Consider the following 17,311-nt stretch of genomic DNA (forward strand, 5'->3'; position numbering starts at 1 on the left):
TCCAGTCTGGGTGACAGTGTGAGATTCCATCTCAAAAAAAAAAAAAAAGAGCATAGACACTACAGTTATGCTACCTACATCTGAATCCTGTCTCCACTACTTTTCAGCTGGTGTTCTTGGCAAATTACAGTCATGTGGTGCTTAACGATAAGGACACATTCTGAGAAATGTGTTGTTATGTGATTTGGTCATCATGTGAACATTATACAACGTACTTACACAAACCTAGATGGGATATGTATTTTTATGGATGTATGTTTTTTCATACAGAAAATCAGGTATTCCAGCACCATGACTGAATATCAGTCATTTCCCCTACTCGATCTGTAGTGCCAACACTGACTGCCATACTCCAGGTTTCTACCTATGCGCCATTAGAATCCACAGGGCCACCACTGAATACGCACTCGGTTGTTGACCAAAACGTTGTTATGCAGTGCATGACTTAGTTAATGTCCCTGTGCCTCAGTTTCTTCATCTATAAAATGGGGAGAATAGTCCCGAGTTCTTCGGGTTTTTATAAGGATTAATTAGAATAATATTTGTAAAGTGCTTAGAAAAGAGTACTATTAGTCAGCTTTTTCTAAGTTATACTGTGGTAACAAATTATCCCAAATTTCAGTAGCTTATAACAAAGATTTATTTCTTGTTCACGCTACATGTTGGTACAACCCTGCTCCATTTGACTTCTTCATTCTGGAGTCTGAGGAGCAGCCCCTCTCTGGGCCCTGCTTTTCTCATGGCAAAGGGGACAGAGCAATGGTGGAACCAGGCAGTGGCTCTTCAAGCTTCTGCCTAGATGAAGCATTTGTCACTTCTGCTCATATTTTAGTGGCTGGTGTAAGTCAAAGAACAAAACCTGATGTCAACAGGGCACGCAGAGGCCCTAGAGGGACGGCTTCAGAACATATTTTGTTCTGAGGGGCAGAACATATTTTGACCAAATATATTTGAACAAACAAAAATACTAGAACAAAAAATCTACCACAAGTGTCTGGTACATAGTAAGTGCTGTGTGTTTGTTAAAGAAAAATACGTGTTTGCACAATGATACAGAATCCTGAAAGTGGATGTTTGGGAACAGTAAAATATTGAGTGTCGTTGCAGTGTATGGTTCACAGAAGTGACAGGGGTAGGTGAGGAGGTCGCATTTTGAAAGGCTTTGAAAGGAGGCTACATTTTTGCCTACAGGTAGAACATAAGTTGCAACAATAAAGTTTTATAGCTATTTTTATAAATTTTATAAGTCAATTCTATCTGCCAGCTTTATTAAGACAATGGCATCATTTCATTTATTCTGCACTGAACATTTAGAAATCACATGTCGACTGGTCACTACCTCCCTGTGTTAACAACGGCCTACAACACCATTTGTCATCCTGGGCCTGAGTTGCAATTGCCACAAGGAAGAATATATTAACAGAAGGCTTCCTCCAGTCGGTCCCGGCTCCCGGTCGTCAGGACAGGGAAAGGGGCATAGAGAGGGAGGGAAGAAAAAGGAGAGAAGGGAGTGCATATGGATGAGTCAACGTGAATGTGAGTGTGTGTGGGGTGTACAATGGACAAGCACTGACGTCACACTTGCTATTTTAATCATAAAACACCCGCCAAATTTGGATGTTTCCTAAGGACCCGTCTTCAACTTCTACACATGGTCCTTTCTCAAGTCCCACCACCCTCATGGCTTTGGTCAGCCTTGAAATTTTTGTTTGTTTGTTTTTTGTAGGAACAGGGTTTTGCCATGTTGCCTAGGCTGGTGTTGAACTCTTGGGCTCAAGCGATCCACCTGCCTCAGTCTCTCAAAGAGCTGGGATTCCAGGCATGAGCCACTGTATCCGGTTAGCCTTGATTTTTCTTTGCAGCTTCTGTCTTCATTTTCAATGAACTACTAGAAAATAATCCAAATCTAAGTTTAACTGGGAGGCTTGTGCATCAGAGGAGTTATCTGACCTGCTACCTATACCTCTCTTTGGTCAATGGAGAAGCAATCTAAGGGAAAGAAGGTTAAGTAGGAGAAAAGGAAGCATGGAGAGAAGAGAGCTGGGCACAAGCAGAGGCAGTGCAGAGGAACCCGCACCTACCATTCCTCGCCTAGAAGCAGGCCAGGGCCTCAAAACATACTCTAAGGATGCTTATGCTTCCACAGCAGGTTATGCTGTTTCCATTTGTTCACAGTTACTTTAAGACAGTAGTGTGGGTTTTTTTGTTTGTCTTTAAAAGTACTACAGAGGGAAGAGAGAAAGGCAAATCACAGACCGCAAATGAGCTGTCCTGACTCCCTCCAGATGGCTCATTTTCCCTATCCCCGTCCTATGATCTACAAACCCTGATAAGGCTTCTGTAATCTGGCACCATCGTAAATTCTTTCCTCTTGAAGTGCTTTAAAGATCCCCACTGCTTACAGAAAATAATCCAAACTCAGACCACATTCGAAGTCCCAAATCTTACTTTTGGGTGTAACAGATTTTTTTTTTTTCCACACTAAGGTTGCTGGATCAGAGATAATCAAAGTCTGATATACTAGTAACGAATACTGTACACAAGTAACGAATGCAGGAAATGGGTACAGTGAAGGGCTGCGTTGAAGGGAGAAGTCTGAGGAATATAGCCTGTTAATTCACTCTCAAACAGCTTGAAAGAGGCTCAAGTAAAGATAAATGTGTGAACTGTAATAAAAAGAAAAATCGGCAAAAGAAGGCTCTTTCTATTTTAATCATGCCAGAATCAGATCAGTCCTGAGGCCTCGGCTTTTGAGAATTAGGGTGCATCCCTGTGGTAATGACTCAGTACTATGATTCATAAAATTGCAGAAAATGAAGAAGTTCTGGGATGTAGATGGCTCAAAAGCTCTCTGCAGAACCACAAAAAAGAATTTAAATGAAGTTCAGTAAGTAAGCAACGCTTTAAGGAAAAGAAAAGTATTAATGTGTAACAAAATTAGTGGAATTAGGAATATATAAAGACTGACTTCAATTTCTGAAGGTCTCTCACCAGACATTAAGAAGAACAGTTAATACAGTCACTGAAATGTTGAAGTATTTGTTTAAACTGATATATGTCACTTGGCTGTAACAGCCAAGCTTTTCAATTACAATTTTGCAACATTTCATGAAAAGTCCTATTTTAAATACTAAATGTTTGCATTAAAAATCAGAAATGTCAAAGGAGGAAAAGGCAACACAAAACATTTATCAATGATACATGTGAATAATCTTACAGTAATCTTTAAGTACAAGGGAATCCCCCTCACCTTTCCCGGGCAGCAGCTGGAGTCTCTACTGGATAACAAAAGAGAACTGAGGTCTGACAGCCATCCTGGGCAAACTAACTTACTATTGCTCCTGTAAGCTAAAAACTGTCCTCCCTCAACTCAGAAAAACGATTTAGTTATTTTCTGTGATATCACTGAAGATAAAAAGTGGTCAATTTACCTAGTAAAATACTGTACTGACATAATTTATCAACCTTCTATTTTAATCAGTGGAATACTTTAAAGTTATATATTCAAAGACACCTATAATTATGCAAGAATAAGGGACACCGAGGAGAGATTAAAAATTAGTCTAGGCCAGGCGCGGTGGCTCACATCTATAATCCCAGCACTGTGGGTGGCTGAGGTGGACGGATTCCCTGACGTCAGGAGTTCCAGACCAGCCTGGCCAACATGGTGAAACCTCGTCTCTACTGAAAATACAAAAAAAGTAGCCAGACGTGGTGGCATGCACCTGCAATCCCAGCTACTCGGGAGGCTGAGACACGAGAATCGCTTGAACCAGGGAGGCAGCGGTTGCAGTGAGCCAAGATCATGTTATCGCACTCCAGCCTGGGTGACAGAGCAAGCCTGTCTTTAAAACAAAACAAAACAAAACAAAAAAAACTAGCCTAAACAAAATAAATCAACCAGTACCTAGCTAAATAAAATAAGCTCAGTCCAAAGTTGGCAGCTTTCCAGAAAAGCATGAGTAAAGTTTTTGGTTTCTATGACAGCAAATAACAAATTACTTATGCTTCATACAAATATCTGTTTAAAAAATACTCTTTCTCTTAAAAAACACGTTAGTTGCCAGACTGAAATAAAATCATTGCTTAACACACATGGTTAAGTGAATTATTGGTTTCAATACCAAAACGTGAAATCTCATCAACGGGTTTTGTAACATTTCCCAAAACACTGAATATCATCTATGATTATAATTATCTGTGCATTTCTTTTGCATAGTAAGAATTTTATTTTGTTTGTATTTTATTCAGCATAATATCTCCCCAAAAAGGGAAGTCACTTGATCTATAAAGGAAGAGGGGAAGTCATGTTGAGCAAGAGCCATCTGGAATAGGCAGACTGTGACTTTGTGAATCTCAGGCTTGCATCCTATAGTCAGTGATGTGCGAATCACTCACTCACAAATCATACTGATACTCTCTTTTACAATCTTCCTTACCTAAAGTATGCCATATCACAGTAAATATTTCATAATAAAAATGAGAATTTTCTAGACAAAAAAAGAAAATGTTCCTTAGGTTCAAAATAAGCACCAACGCTTATGGTATAGAACGTAGGAAAACTGGCTATGATTCATGAATATTAATTATTTTAAATAAACACAGTCATCTAATTATGGCAAAATAATAATAAAGAACAAGGTTAATATGAAGATTTATCAGATTTTTTTGTCATAGAAGGTTGGTAACTTTGGCTGAATCAATGACTGTAAAAGGCTCAGAAATGTTTATTATTAGCAGGGTTCTTCAAAATGCTACATCATCTTTGAACATATATTCCAAACACACTGTAATTCATATTCACGCTTCCTTGAAACAAGGGAATTTTTTTTTTTTTTTTTTGTCAAGAATTTTATTTTAAACGTCTGATTCTCTTTTAAAACTTAAAACAGGTACCCCACTACCTGTTAAACATGTGTACTGGAAAAGACTATGATCTTAACATACAATTTTAGATTTTAAAAAGCCTACAAAGAGATGAAAAATGCAACCTCCAATTCTAGTGCACTGAATGTCACACAATGAAACTTTCTGAGGAGACAGCAAGCACTAAAAGCCAGGAGTCTAAAAAAAGAATAAAGAAAGAAAATGGAATGTGTTTTAAAAAACTGAGTCACATAAGAGTTACTAAAGAAGGGGACAAATATTGAGAGTAAAAGAATTAATAGTAACTAACACAATGAAAGCATATATAATAAGGTACTTCAATATTTGAATGCTTTTGGAAAATACTTAAAACAGAACTCAAAACCATTACTGCTAAGTGAAACAAATATGCCATGGAAGAAATGGTACATCCTTAGGCAGCTCTCATGATCAAAGCAATGAGCTCCTTCTTTGCTGTTCTCAGGCTGGTTAAGTCTTCCTCAGTCACGCAGCAGTACTAACTGCGTGAGCTTAGACTTGGGAGAGTCTGGCACCTGTGTCCCAGAGAATCAGTCTAATCCCAGGATGGCCCTAAGCCACCACAAGTCTCAAGAATACCAGACGGATAGCTCAGGTGTTCTGAAGACTTCACAACAGGGTTTAGTTCTGTGGTCCTGAAGCCAAATCACGTATCTGGGCAGATGTGAAAATTTTTAGGGAGGAGAAAACAAAGTGACTTGGAGCCCCAGAATCTCGGCTGCAAGCATATCAGCCATGGGGAACGAAGGCATAGTTTTAAGCAAAGAATGAACACAGAAAAGGAATAAAGAGAGCTTAAAGGAAGAAGAGGGGTAAGCAGGTATACAGGATGACACACTGGCCCCAAATACCAGTCATTCACCCAAGAAACAAGGATAGTGATAATTTACTTGAAATGTGTGCAGTCCTTGCAGTGAAATGTGTATTATTATGAATCCATTCTGTCATTTTTAGTCTTTTCCAAGAAAGAAATTAAAACTATGCTCTATAACCACTAGTTAAAATGTATTTTTATAAATCCGGAGGTTGAAATTTAAGTCATGGATGAAGAATAAAACTCCATTTCATGCTCTAATTTCTTTTTAAATACCTCATGGAGAATTTAGGACAAATGCTTATTATTAAAATAAAATACAATAGCATGGGCAAGATGAAAAAATTCCAGCACACACACTGAGGCTGCTTGGTTCATTCCCTTCTTCCATGATGAGTCCTTTGGGTCAGGTCCAACCCACCTGACTTTCCAGTTGGCATGTTTTCTCCCTCGTGTGATAATGTCTTTTTACCAAATGAGCAGACTATCTCTCCTTATTTTTAGTAAGTCCAACTTCTTCATTTTCAGGCTTTTTTTTCTCTGTGATTTAAAAACGATAACACTGACAAGAAATCCAGCTAAAACTTTCATCAAAATTACCTTGAAAGCACAAACTGGCCTCCCTTGTCTCAATTTTCCATGTGACTGGCCTTTTTTTTTTTTTTCAGAGGGAGTCTCGCTCAGTCGCCCAGACTGGAGAGCAGTGGCGCCACCTCGGCTCACTGCAAGCTCCGCCTCCTGGGTTCACACCATTCTCCTGCCTCAGCCTCCTAAGTAGCTGGGACTACAGGCGCCCGCCACAGCGCCACAGCGCCCGGCTAATTTTTTTTGTATTTTTAGCAGAGATGGGGTTTCATCATGTCAGCCAGGATGGTCTCCACCTCCTGACCTCGTGATCCACCCGCCTCGGCCTCCCAAAGTGCTGGGATTACAGGCGCGAGCCAACGTGCCCGGCCGTGACTGGCCCTTTTTAATCACTACAGAAGTAGCATTGAGCCAGACCTGCCATGGTTAAAAGAATGTTGAGAGCCGGGTGCAGTGGCTCATGCCTGTAATCCCAGCACTTTCGGAGGCTGAGGCGGGCAGATCACCTGAGGTCGGGAGTTCGAGACCAGCCTGACCAACATGGAGAAACCCCATCTCATACTAAAAATGCAAAATTAGCCGGGCAGTGGTGGCGCATGCCTGTAATCCCAGCTACTCGGTCTCCTGCGGCAGAAGAATCACTTGAACCCAGGAGGCAGACGTTGTGGTGAGCTGAGACTGCACCATTGCCCTCCAGCTTGGGCAACAAGAGCGAAATTCTGTCTCAAAAAAAAGAATGGTGAGACAGTTGAATATGATGCAAAATCTAAATAGGACAATTTTCCTAATGTTTTTACAGGAGAGAGAATTGGGTATAAAAGGGTAGTCACACTTACAAGTCCACTTATGGCTACAATCCAGATGTAGGAACCAGAGGTGAAAAGCTATAAAAGAAAACAAAAAGGCAACTAAAAATAAAATTCAACTGCCAGTCACAGCACACTTATTTTTACATAACTACAGTCATGACCATTTATATCAAGTATTAACTATATATGCCATAATACAGAGAAGCAAATGGAAAATTAGTAAATATCAACTGTTTAAAAGAAAATTATATATTAATTTTTTTATTCAGACATCAGACTTTGTATAGCCTAAAACAAGTTGAACGTGGCCCACACCCCATGCAAAGAAAAATAAGTGAAACCAAAGTATGATGTTATTTATAAACTTCAACTGACTTAACGTAAAATACTACATACAAAGAAATTATTAGAATTAACAACATACAAAACAGGTAATCACCATCCCATGCTTGGCAATGATGTGATATTTATGTAAATAACTTTCTCATTTTAATTTCTTAACATTGTTACCCTAAATTTAGATGGGAAGAACCCTGCCAGCCTACTTAGGTCTATATTCAATGGTAACTTTCTCAAGTGTTGATATTCTCATTCTAGTTCACCCAAGGAAGAGCAAACTAAATCACAGTAATGAAGTTAATTAATGGCAAAAGTAATCAGAATTAGATCTCATGAAATTCTTCCCTTTGTTTTCCAAATAGTTTATATCTTAGAGTTGTGCTCAGGGTAATTAAAAAAAAATCATAAGGACTCTGAAAACGTTCCTGCAACAAAGAAATGATTTGTGGGTTATTGTTGGTTAATTTTTAGAACTCTAGATTGGGGGTTTACTTCTGATCGTAGAGGAAGAGGCAGGATACTCAGGCAGGACAGCCCAGGTTCATCGCTGGCATTGTGCTAGATGAAAACCTCAAAGTTCTGCACACTTACCAAGGACACACAGAAAGAAGACAGACACAAAAGGTAAGAGCTGACATACACAGAGAGGCTGGCAAGCTTTGCTCTAGTGATGGGCTCACTTAGAAATGCGCACTGGCTGCAACTTTAAATCTGAACCTTTGATGGAGCATGGACATTGGTTCAGTGGAAATGACTCTGATAATAATGATGGGAACCATGTAGACAAATATTTTGCTGTAGTTTTCTTCTACAAATAGCAGGAACAATAGACTAGCCAACACTTTCCATGTGTCAGGCATTGCTCTCAAGGCACTTCAGCAAAACCAAGTAGTTAAGCAATTTGCTGCAGGTCAACAGCTAGCAGGTGGTGGGCTGGAGTGTATCCAGGACTGCCTCCACAGTCATGCTCTCCACTCTTCCATGTCTCATATGCAAGTAAAAAGAGCATATCATTTTGTCATTAAAAAAGTAATTTCCTCTGGGTTCTGAAGCCTCTCATTGCCTGTGTGGTCCCCAGTATGTCTGCCTACATCTTGCCAGTGTCTGTGTGTTTTCTCATGGCTGGGCTCCTTGAGGACAGGGGATACATCTCACTCAGTGGGTGATACTGATTTAAGTATAGGATAGCTTGAGAGCCCATAACATCATAGCCCATTGCACAGGGCATGATGTTATGGGCTCTCAAGTCATCAGATACTTAAATGAGTCTTAAGCATTTTGGCTCTTCCGATTATGATTCAAGTCTTCATTCATTCATTCATTCATTCATTCATTCAACAATGTACCTGGTTGTAATGGGGAGAGAAAAAGGCACAGAAACACATGCAAAGGCTTGGAGGGGAGGGAGGCAGGCAGAGGATGTACACTTTAGCAATAAGGAGTTCAGTTACACTCCTTCAAGGTGGGCACAAGTGGGAGTTGACACCAGACAGGCAAGAAGAACCCTGCATGCCATTGATGCTAAGGACCCAGATTTTATCAAGGAGCCAACGAGGCATCTCCACCTCTATTTTCTGATCTCAACTTCTCCCTCTCAAAGTTACCAGAAATAATACAAAAATATTGGAAATTTTATTATTTTGAAAAACTATCCGTGGTAGTTGCATCTACTTTTCTGCTTTCGGCAGGGCTAAGAGGGATCCCTCATGGTGAGCTGTGTAACACCGCAAAAACTGCACTAGATATTAGGTTGGTGGAAAATTGCGGGTTTTGCCTTACTTTAATGGCAAAAACCGCAATTACTTTTGCACCAACCTACTACAATGGCCCTGTGACAAAGGCCATGCTGTGTCTCTTCATCCAACTAAGACCCCCTTTCCCCGAGAGATTAAACATAATACTTATTTTGCTTTATGCCAAAAACAAAACAAAACAAGAAATACATTCACAATCTCAGAAAAATGAATGGTGGTAGCTATAGAGACATAAATTATTAATTAATAGTAACCAATTGACTTAGCTCTTATTATCTGTTCAGATTACACTAAACACTTCATGCTATCCTTCAAATACCTCTATAAGGTAGATATTATCATCCCCACTTGATAGATGGGGAAATGGGGGCTCAGAAAAGGTAAGTGACAAAGCAAATCATTACCAGACCAAGTCATTAAACCGAAACCCAATGACTTGGCTCCAAAGACTTTCCACAATGCCACACTGAACTCCTACTCCACAATTAATAAAACAGTGTTTTCATTCTCAAAGATTCTACATAGCTTTAGAGTTGGAAGAACTATACAGTCAGTGTGAGGCTCAGAGGGGTTCCAAGACTCAACCCAAGTCTCATGGCTGGAGAGAGCCAACATAGGACTAGAACTTGGGTCTCCTGAGCAAGGTCTGGAGTGCTCTTCAAATTCCACATGGCCTCCGTTATAACAGCTTTAAAAATATTAAATCTGCTATAGCAAATCCTACTTATAAGAATCAACTGCAGAAACAGGCTATTTGGTTACATGGATATCAGGTAGGATCAGGGGGGTGTTTAACAGTACTGGGGTTGAGAGATGGAGAATAAACAGATTTCATGAGAAACGGTTGTAAAAGTGGTAAGAAAACGCCCCAGATGAGCCATTGATAACACATGACAGCAGACTGGAGAAGTGAGAGGAAATGCTAAAGGTTAAAAGGGGAGGGAGGAAGGCATTCTGAAGCGACGCTAGTATCCGGTTATATGTGCGTGGGATAAGGAATGTTATGAGTATTAATCAGTGGATCAAAAGGCCAAGTGACACATGGTGACACAGGAAGCTGTAGAATAAAACTACATCAAAAGTCGTGAGAGTAAAAGAAAAGTGACAAGTAGTACAGATAGAAAACTGAAAATCATTCTCCTACCACAGACCTGGAGCCCAGCAGGGAGCAACTGACATTCGCTGAGGATTGGCAAAGAAGCTTTTCAAATGTAAGCTGGACAGTAGTACTCTAGTAGTCTTCACAGCAAACCATTTAGCAAATGGTGACACTACCATCACAGCTACACAAACAAGGAAATAATGAAGCTGAATGCTTCTTGAAAACTCCAAAGCTCGGGTTGGTAGAGCACACTCTTCTTCAGAGCTTTATTTGCGACACTGTATTCAATAAATTAATTTTGATACTCATTTTCTACTTTCTACCTTTTGATTGTTCTCATTTGTTTCCACTTCATACTATGATTGTTAAAAAGCACTCACGTGCAATTGTACAACGAAATGAAAATATTTTCCACAGATACAAATTACAGTGAAAGCTCTTATCAGATTTCTAAAGACTATGAAAGTATTTTAGTACCTTCTATATACCTTGATGTTCCTGTTCTGTAACACTTCCTTTAAACATTTGATATAGATCATGAAGCCAAGATTATGGGGGGAAAAAAAACCATTGTTTTCAAGGAGATCAAATGAGAGAAAGACCAAAAAACCCGATCTGGTTAAAGAAAAGTGAACATAAAAATGCATACTATACCTGTAGTCCCAATATATAAATCAATGTCTTGTTTGTGATGGACAACGGGCCCAGAATTTGTGCCACTTGGACTCTTGGTATGGAGCAGTAAAATGGTACAAACAGAGCAAACACAGGTGCCAGGCTATGCAAACAAATAAAAAAAAATCACTATAATAGTGAATTTTAAACACCAATGGCAGATGTATCTTTGAAGTAACACTGCTTACAATTTTATTTCAGTCTGAAAGCATGGTCTCAGATATACACATTGATTTCCAAATATGCATCATGTCCAAAATAATTTGTACAGAACACTTTATGAAAACTCTAATCATTCTATCCTTATTGACCCTCCTGAAACCACCGCAAAGAAGTGGTTCAGCACCTACTAATTGTGAGAAAAGTGGAGGCAATGTTTTTTCCCCAGGTATTACTAAAATCTAATGAGAAACTAGACAAACCAAAAGCAGCAAACATTAGAATTCTTCACAGTCAAATCCAAAAGCCTCATCTCAGGCCCTGTCTAGTGATCTGTCACCATGGCTCCGACACGGTTCGCCTCTGGCCCTTCCTTCCTCGCATTCCTTCCTCCCTTTGTCTGAAACCCTGTTTCTTAGTGGTTGACCAGTGATTTCTTACACCACTCTTCTGGCTTCTCCATGGTTCCATTATAGCCTTTTCTTCTTGCTCGCTCATCTCCTCATATAATCTCAACCCTTTCTATAGCTTGGGCTAAGAAAATGAAGTGAGACCTAAAACTGCCTGCCCATTTCTGAATGTCAATTTGACACCTTCACCTTGACAGATTCAAAAGTCCTATGTGTCTTTCTACTTACAGTCTTGCTTCTCTCTGATCCATTTCTTAACATTGTTGGCAGTATTCTCTTCCTAAAACACAACACTGATCACATCACTCCCTTGCTTAAAAACCCTTCCTTCCAGCTGGGCATGAGCGGTGGCTCATGCCTGTAATCCCAGCACTTTGGGAGGCCAACGCAGGTGGATCACAAGGTCAGGAGATCGAGACCATCCTGGCTAACATGGTATAACCCCATCTCTACTAAAAATACAAAAAATTAGCTGGGCGTGGTGGTGGGCACCTGCAGTCCCAGCTACTACTCGGGAGGCTGAGGCAGGAGAATGGCGTGAATCCGAGAGGCGGAGCTTGCAATGAGCCAAGATTGCACCACTGCACTCTAGCCTGGGCGACAGAGCGAGACTGTCTCAAAAACAAAAAACAAAAAAAACAAAAACAAAACAAAAAAAAACCTCCCTTCATAGGCTCCAGTATCCAAAGATAAAATGCTTCATAAAGATGTGATGGCAAAGCTCCCCAGTTCGCTCTCATCACTGCACATTGTTACCACTGTCCTCCTCTCTGCTTCCCCTCATCTGGCCCATCACACACAAGGCCCCCTCAAAAATCCACACAGCTGCTCCTTGAACACGCTAGCTGCTTTGACTCTCCACTGACGCAGGTTCTGCTTTCCACTTTCAGTCCTAGGAAACTCAGCTTGTGCAACACTGCTCAGCTCTTCCCACAAGACTTCTCTGACTCCTCCTGGCAGCTGGTGGCTTTCCTCGTGGCCCCCAAGCTATGTCAGTTTCACCGCTGCAATGAGTCAGTGAATCAAATGCGTGCCGAGAATGTCACGGCAGGATGCCCGGCATAGGAGCTACAACTATGTCCAAGAGAAAGAAGCAGTCCTTGACCTCAAGGAACTCATCACAGGCCTGAAATCTTACATTCCTACAAGTGCTGGGCAGGTAATATGAATGAGTAGAGTGGTTTGGGCACAAACTTGCACCCATTTTTCATTAAATACTTGGCTTAATTACTCAGTCTGTTTTATTTTCCCACTTTTGGGAAAAGGGCACCAGAAAAAAAAGAAAGAATTATTTCATTATCACAAGAAAAATGCAAAAAATATGTTTCACTTCTACAAAGAACTGCCCTTGGTGCCATTTTGTGGAAACACAGGACCCTCCTGGCCTCTTGTGCAATTTGTCATCCTTGATAGAGACCATGTTATTCTGAAAAATGCACTGTCCTCTCAATTCTACTATTAAAAACAAAATCAAACCAAAATATAACAAACACAAAACAAATGTGATAAATGGCAGCTGCATCAACAGCTATCAACACAGACGCAGCAAATGCTAGAACAGGGAAAGCTCCAGCTGATAAGGCCTAAGCGCAGGCCCTGTGTCAGGACTGGAGACACAGAGATGCCAGATACACCCGGCTGGCCATCCAGGGAGAAGGATGGCAGGGACCGGGTGGCAGACGGAGGCGCACGTCACAGCGGGCTCCTAGCGCCACTTGCCCAGTCTAGAATTCCTCACATATCAGACCTTCCTCCCAGGCTAAGCACCCCAGGACAGGGAAGAAGAGGCAGTCCTGGTTCTCCTAGCACCTGGCATAATGCTTGGCACAGTTTAGGAGCTCACTACATTTAGGGCCACAAAATAATCCTTATTCTAGAACAACTGTTATGACTCACATTTGAATTGACTATACAGAGTTCTCAAAAACTTCAGATTATTAATTCTGAGAGAAAGCATCATATTTTATCTAGCTTTGCCTAATGCAGATTCTTATACATGATCCATATTCAATATTGGATTTTTTTTAAATTAACAAAGCAGTTTTTAAATACTACACAAAATAATTGCTTTTGTCCAATTATAAACCCAAGCACAATTGATTAAAACAGCTGGGCCTTCTTTTCATGGAAAAGTATGAGTTAGTCACTCTTGGGCATAAATCCTCCAATGCCTCCCCACCTACAGTCATGAACAAGACATCCCAGGCCCTGAGTCTCTGTCCCCATCCTGATCCTGTGCTCCACAGGACAGCACCTTCTCAGAGAAGCCCTCCCTGGCTGCCCCATTTCAAACCACACCTCCCACCCTCTCAGCCTTCCCCCTCTGCATTCTCTACTCTCTTCCTGACTCTCTTCCCCCACAGCACTTACAGCCTTCTCATCACTGCCAGCTATCGTCTATCTTAAAAGTAGAATGGAAGCTTCACAGAGACGGGGATTTTGCTCTGTTTTGTTTGCTGTTTTATCCCCACTGTCTAGAATTGTGCCTGGCATAGAGTAAGGTTTCAATAAATACTTGCAGAAGAAATGAATTTTCCTTTAAAACAGTAAAACCATACAGCAGAACTTGCCTTTTGTTTTAAAAGCCCCTTCCTTTTATCATTTTAATGGGATTAAAACATATGGCTTCATATGTAGCTCAAAATATGGCCTGCTCTCTTGGTGATTATGAAACCCTACCTGGGGAGCCAGTTGCACCAGAGGTCTCTTACCACAGAACATGCCCTTCGAGTTGCTTAATTCATAGAAGTTCTTCTGTTCACATTTAGTAATAAAGTACAAATAATGATGTTATAACTAAATAATCTAAAGCAGAGTTCTTGTTTGAGGTTACATTTCAATGTAAACTAAAAAAATACTGGTAGAAATTTTAATGACCACTGTTTACATTTCACATACCAAGAGAAGTTTAAAAATTCCTTAAAAAATACTAATCACTGTATGATTTTAAATGATGACTAAATACTAGGCCACATATACACATTTCAGACCAAAACTACACAGGGTGTTCTGCAGAAATTTTCTGTTGCTATTTCTATACACACAGACTTCACAAAGTACCATAATGTTATTAGTCATTGACCAGTCTTTTTCTTTTCCTTATTTTATGACAACATCTGTTCTTTACACTGTCAACAATAATTCAGTTTGACCTTTTTTCATACTGTGAAGAACTATCTTCTGGAAGCCCTTTCTGGCTTAAGCAGATGAGGCTGTAGCACAGAAAAGAGAAAGCAGGTTATAAACATTTCATCCATCCTTTCTTTTTTTGTTTTATTTTCTTGAGACAGGGTATCTGTCTGTCACCCAAGCTGGAGTAGAGCGCAGTGGCACAATCACGGCTCACTGTAGCCTCTAATTCCTAGGCTCAAGCTATCTTCTCGCCTCAGCCTCCAGAGTAACTGGGACTACAGGTGTGAGCCACCACACCTGGCTAATTTTTAAACATTTTTTTAGAAACAGGGTCTCGCTGTGTTGCCCACACTGATGTCAGTCTCCTGGCATCAGGCAATCCTCCTGCCTCAGCCTTCTGAACTGCTGGGATTACAGGTGTGAGCTATTGCTAATTCACCCTTTAATAACACTAATACTTACAGAGCATCTACTGCTATATATTTGATTGCACTCGATAGAAAACATAAAACAACAGAGACACCTGTTCAGGTTGCAAATGTCCATTTCACTTTTTCTACAGAAAAGGTCACTGGATGTGGTGGCTCACACCTGTAATCCTAGCACTTTGGGAAGCCAACGCAGGCAGATGGCTTGAGCTCAGGAGAGTTTGAGACCAGCCTGGGCAACATAATGAGACTTTGTTTCCACAAAAATAAATAAATAAATAAATAAATAAAAATACAAAAATTAGCTGGATGTGGTGGCATGGGCATATAGCCCCAGCTACTTAGGAGGCTGAGGTGGGAGCGTCACTTGAGCCCAGGAGGCAGAGGTTGCAGTAAGCCAAGATTGTGCCACTGCACTCCAGCCTGGTCAACAGAGTGAGACCCTGTCTCTCTCAAACAAACAAAAAAACAAAAAACTGTAAAGATCAACTCTATTTTTACAGTACAATCACAACTCAAGAAACCCTGGTAACTTTCAACAGCAATAAAACAAGGTTTGTGAGCTCATGAAATGATCTAATATACAGCTTCAGTGGCCTCTTACAGGATAATGACCCCCTCACCTCTTCATCTGCCTGACTACTCTGATATCAAAAAAAGGGGGCTGGGCACGGTGGCTCACGCCTGTAATTCCAGCACTTTGGGAGGCCAAGGCAGGTGGATCATGAGTTCAAGAGATCAAGACCATCCTGGCCAACATGGTGAAACCCTGTCTCTACTAAAAATACAAAAATTAGCTGGGCATGGTGGCACGTGCCTGTAGCCCCAGCTACTCAGCAGGCTGAGGCAGGAGAATCGCTTGAACCTGGGAGGTGGAGGCTGCAGTGAGCCGAGATCGCGCCACTGCACTCCAGCCTGGAGAGAGCGACACTCCATCTAAAATAAAATAAAATAAAAAACAAAATAAAACAAAGTGGGGGGACAGATCCAGTTTGTTAGAGGAATTACTTTAACTAGTTGAGTCCTTCACTATATAAAAATGTTTTACTTAATATAACTATTTCAAAATTAAAAGCTAAAACCGCACCAGAATGGTCTTTCAACAAACTGAAAAATTTATCAACAGTGTCTTCTTCAAGTACTCTGCAGTCTAAGGTTTGTTTTTTTGTTTGTTTGTTTTGAGACGGAGTCTCGCTCTGTCACCCAGGCTGGAGTACAGTGGCGCGATCTCAGCTCACTGCAAGCTCCGCCTCCCGGGTTCACGCCATTCTCCTGCCTCAGCCTCCCAAGTAGCTGGGACTACAGGTGCCACCACGCCTGGCTAATTTTTTGTATTTTTAGTAGAGACGGGGTTTCACCATGTTAGCCAGGATGGTCTTGATCTCCTGACCTCGTGATCCACCTGCCTCGGCCTCCCAAAGTGCTGGGATTACAGGCGTGAGCCACTGCGTCTGGCCTGCAGTCTAAGTTTTAAATGAACTAGTTCTAGAATATGATGTCATGTTTATCCACCAAGTCATAAAATCTCTGTAACACCCCCTCATAGAATTTTTGTACTAGGAATTACCTTGGAGATCATTTAGTTCAATACCATTAGTTTATACACAGAGAGGTGGTGGCCCAAAGAATTCAGCTGACTTACTTGATGCTCCTTCTTGTGTCTGACAACGTTTCTCCATACTCTCAGCACTTTAGAGGTTAGAAGAACCTAATGACATCTGTGGGAGGCAAAAGCTACTCGACTATTTTTACAGAATCCTGGAGCAGAAAGGCCTCTGAGGTCACAGAGTTACAAATTCCTATCAAATGATTCAATTCTGTCTACATCACCCCTCAAAATCAACATCAAGTTTACACAAGCATCTAAATAAGAAACAGCATACTCCATTTTTTAAAATAATCACAACTTTTGGGAATGACTCTCATCTTTTGATGGGAAAGCTATCTCCAGTAACTTCTTACTGGCCCTCCCGCTAGTCTCTGGAGTTAGGAAGACTGACATAAGCAATGTAAACACTTTTCTATGAGAGTTTCCACAAGCATAAGGATAATGACCCTCTGCCTACAAAGCATATACATCCCCAGCTTATTTAATCAGTTCTCCTAAGACCTGCTATCCAGGCCCCTCACTGCCACAGCTGTCATCTATGTCATTCATAAAATGCAGCACCCAGAAGTGGCTGGGAATGGCCAGATCAG

At 40.8% G+C, this 17,311-nt stretch overlaps 1 protein-coding gene across 1 annotated transcript in view; it reads right to left on the reverse strand.

The window, feature by feature from the left end:
- Positions 1-17,311, reverse strand: part of UBAC2 (UBA domain containing 2) — a 188,546-nt gene that overhangs the window by 65,234 nt on the left and 106,001 nt on the right. Inside the window, exons 5-6 of the mRNA XM_017861955.1 lie at positions 10,963-11,086; positions 7,141-7,188 (exon numbers count right to left, since the gene is read on the reverse strand). Of these exons, the coding sequence (XP_017717444.1) occupies positions 7,141-7,188; positions 10,963-11,086 (172 nt within the window). The remainder of the gene's footprint in view (positions 1-7,140; positions 7,189-10,962; positions 11,087-17,311) is intronic.

This window comes from Rhinopithecus bieti, unplaced genomic scaffold (genome assembly GCF_001698545.2).
Source record: "Rhinopithecus bieti isolate Rb0 unplaced genomic scaffold, ASM169854v2 scaffold_2254, whole genome shotgun sequence".
NCBI lineage: Eukaryota > Metazoa > Chordata > Mammalia > Primates > Cercopithecidae > Rhinopithecus > Rhinopithecus bieti.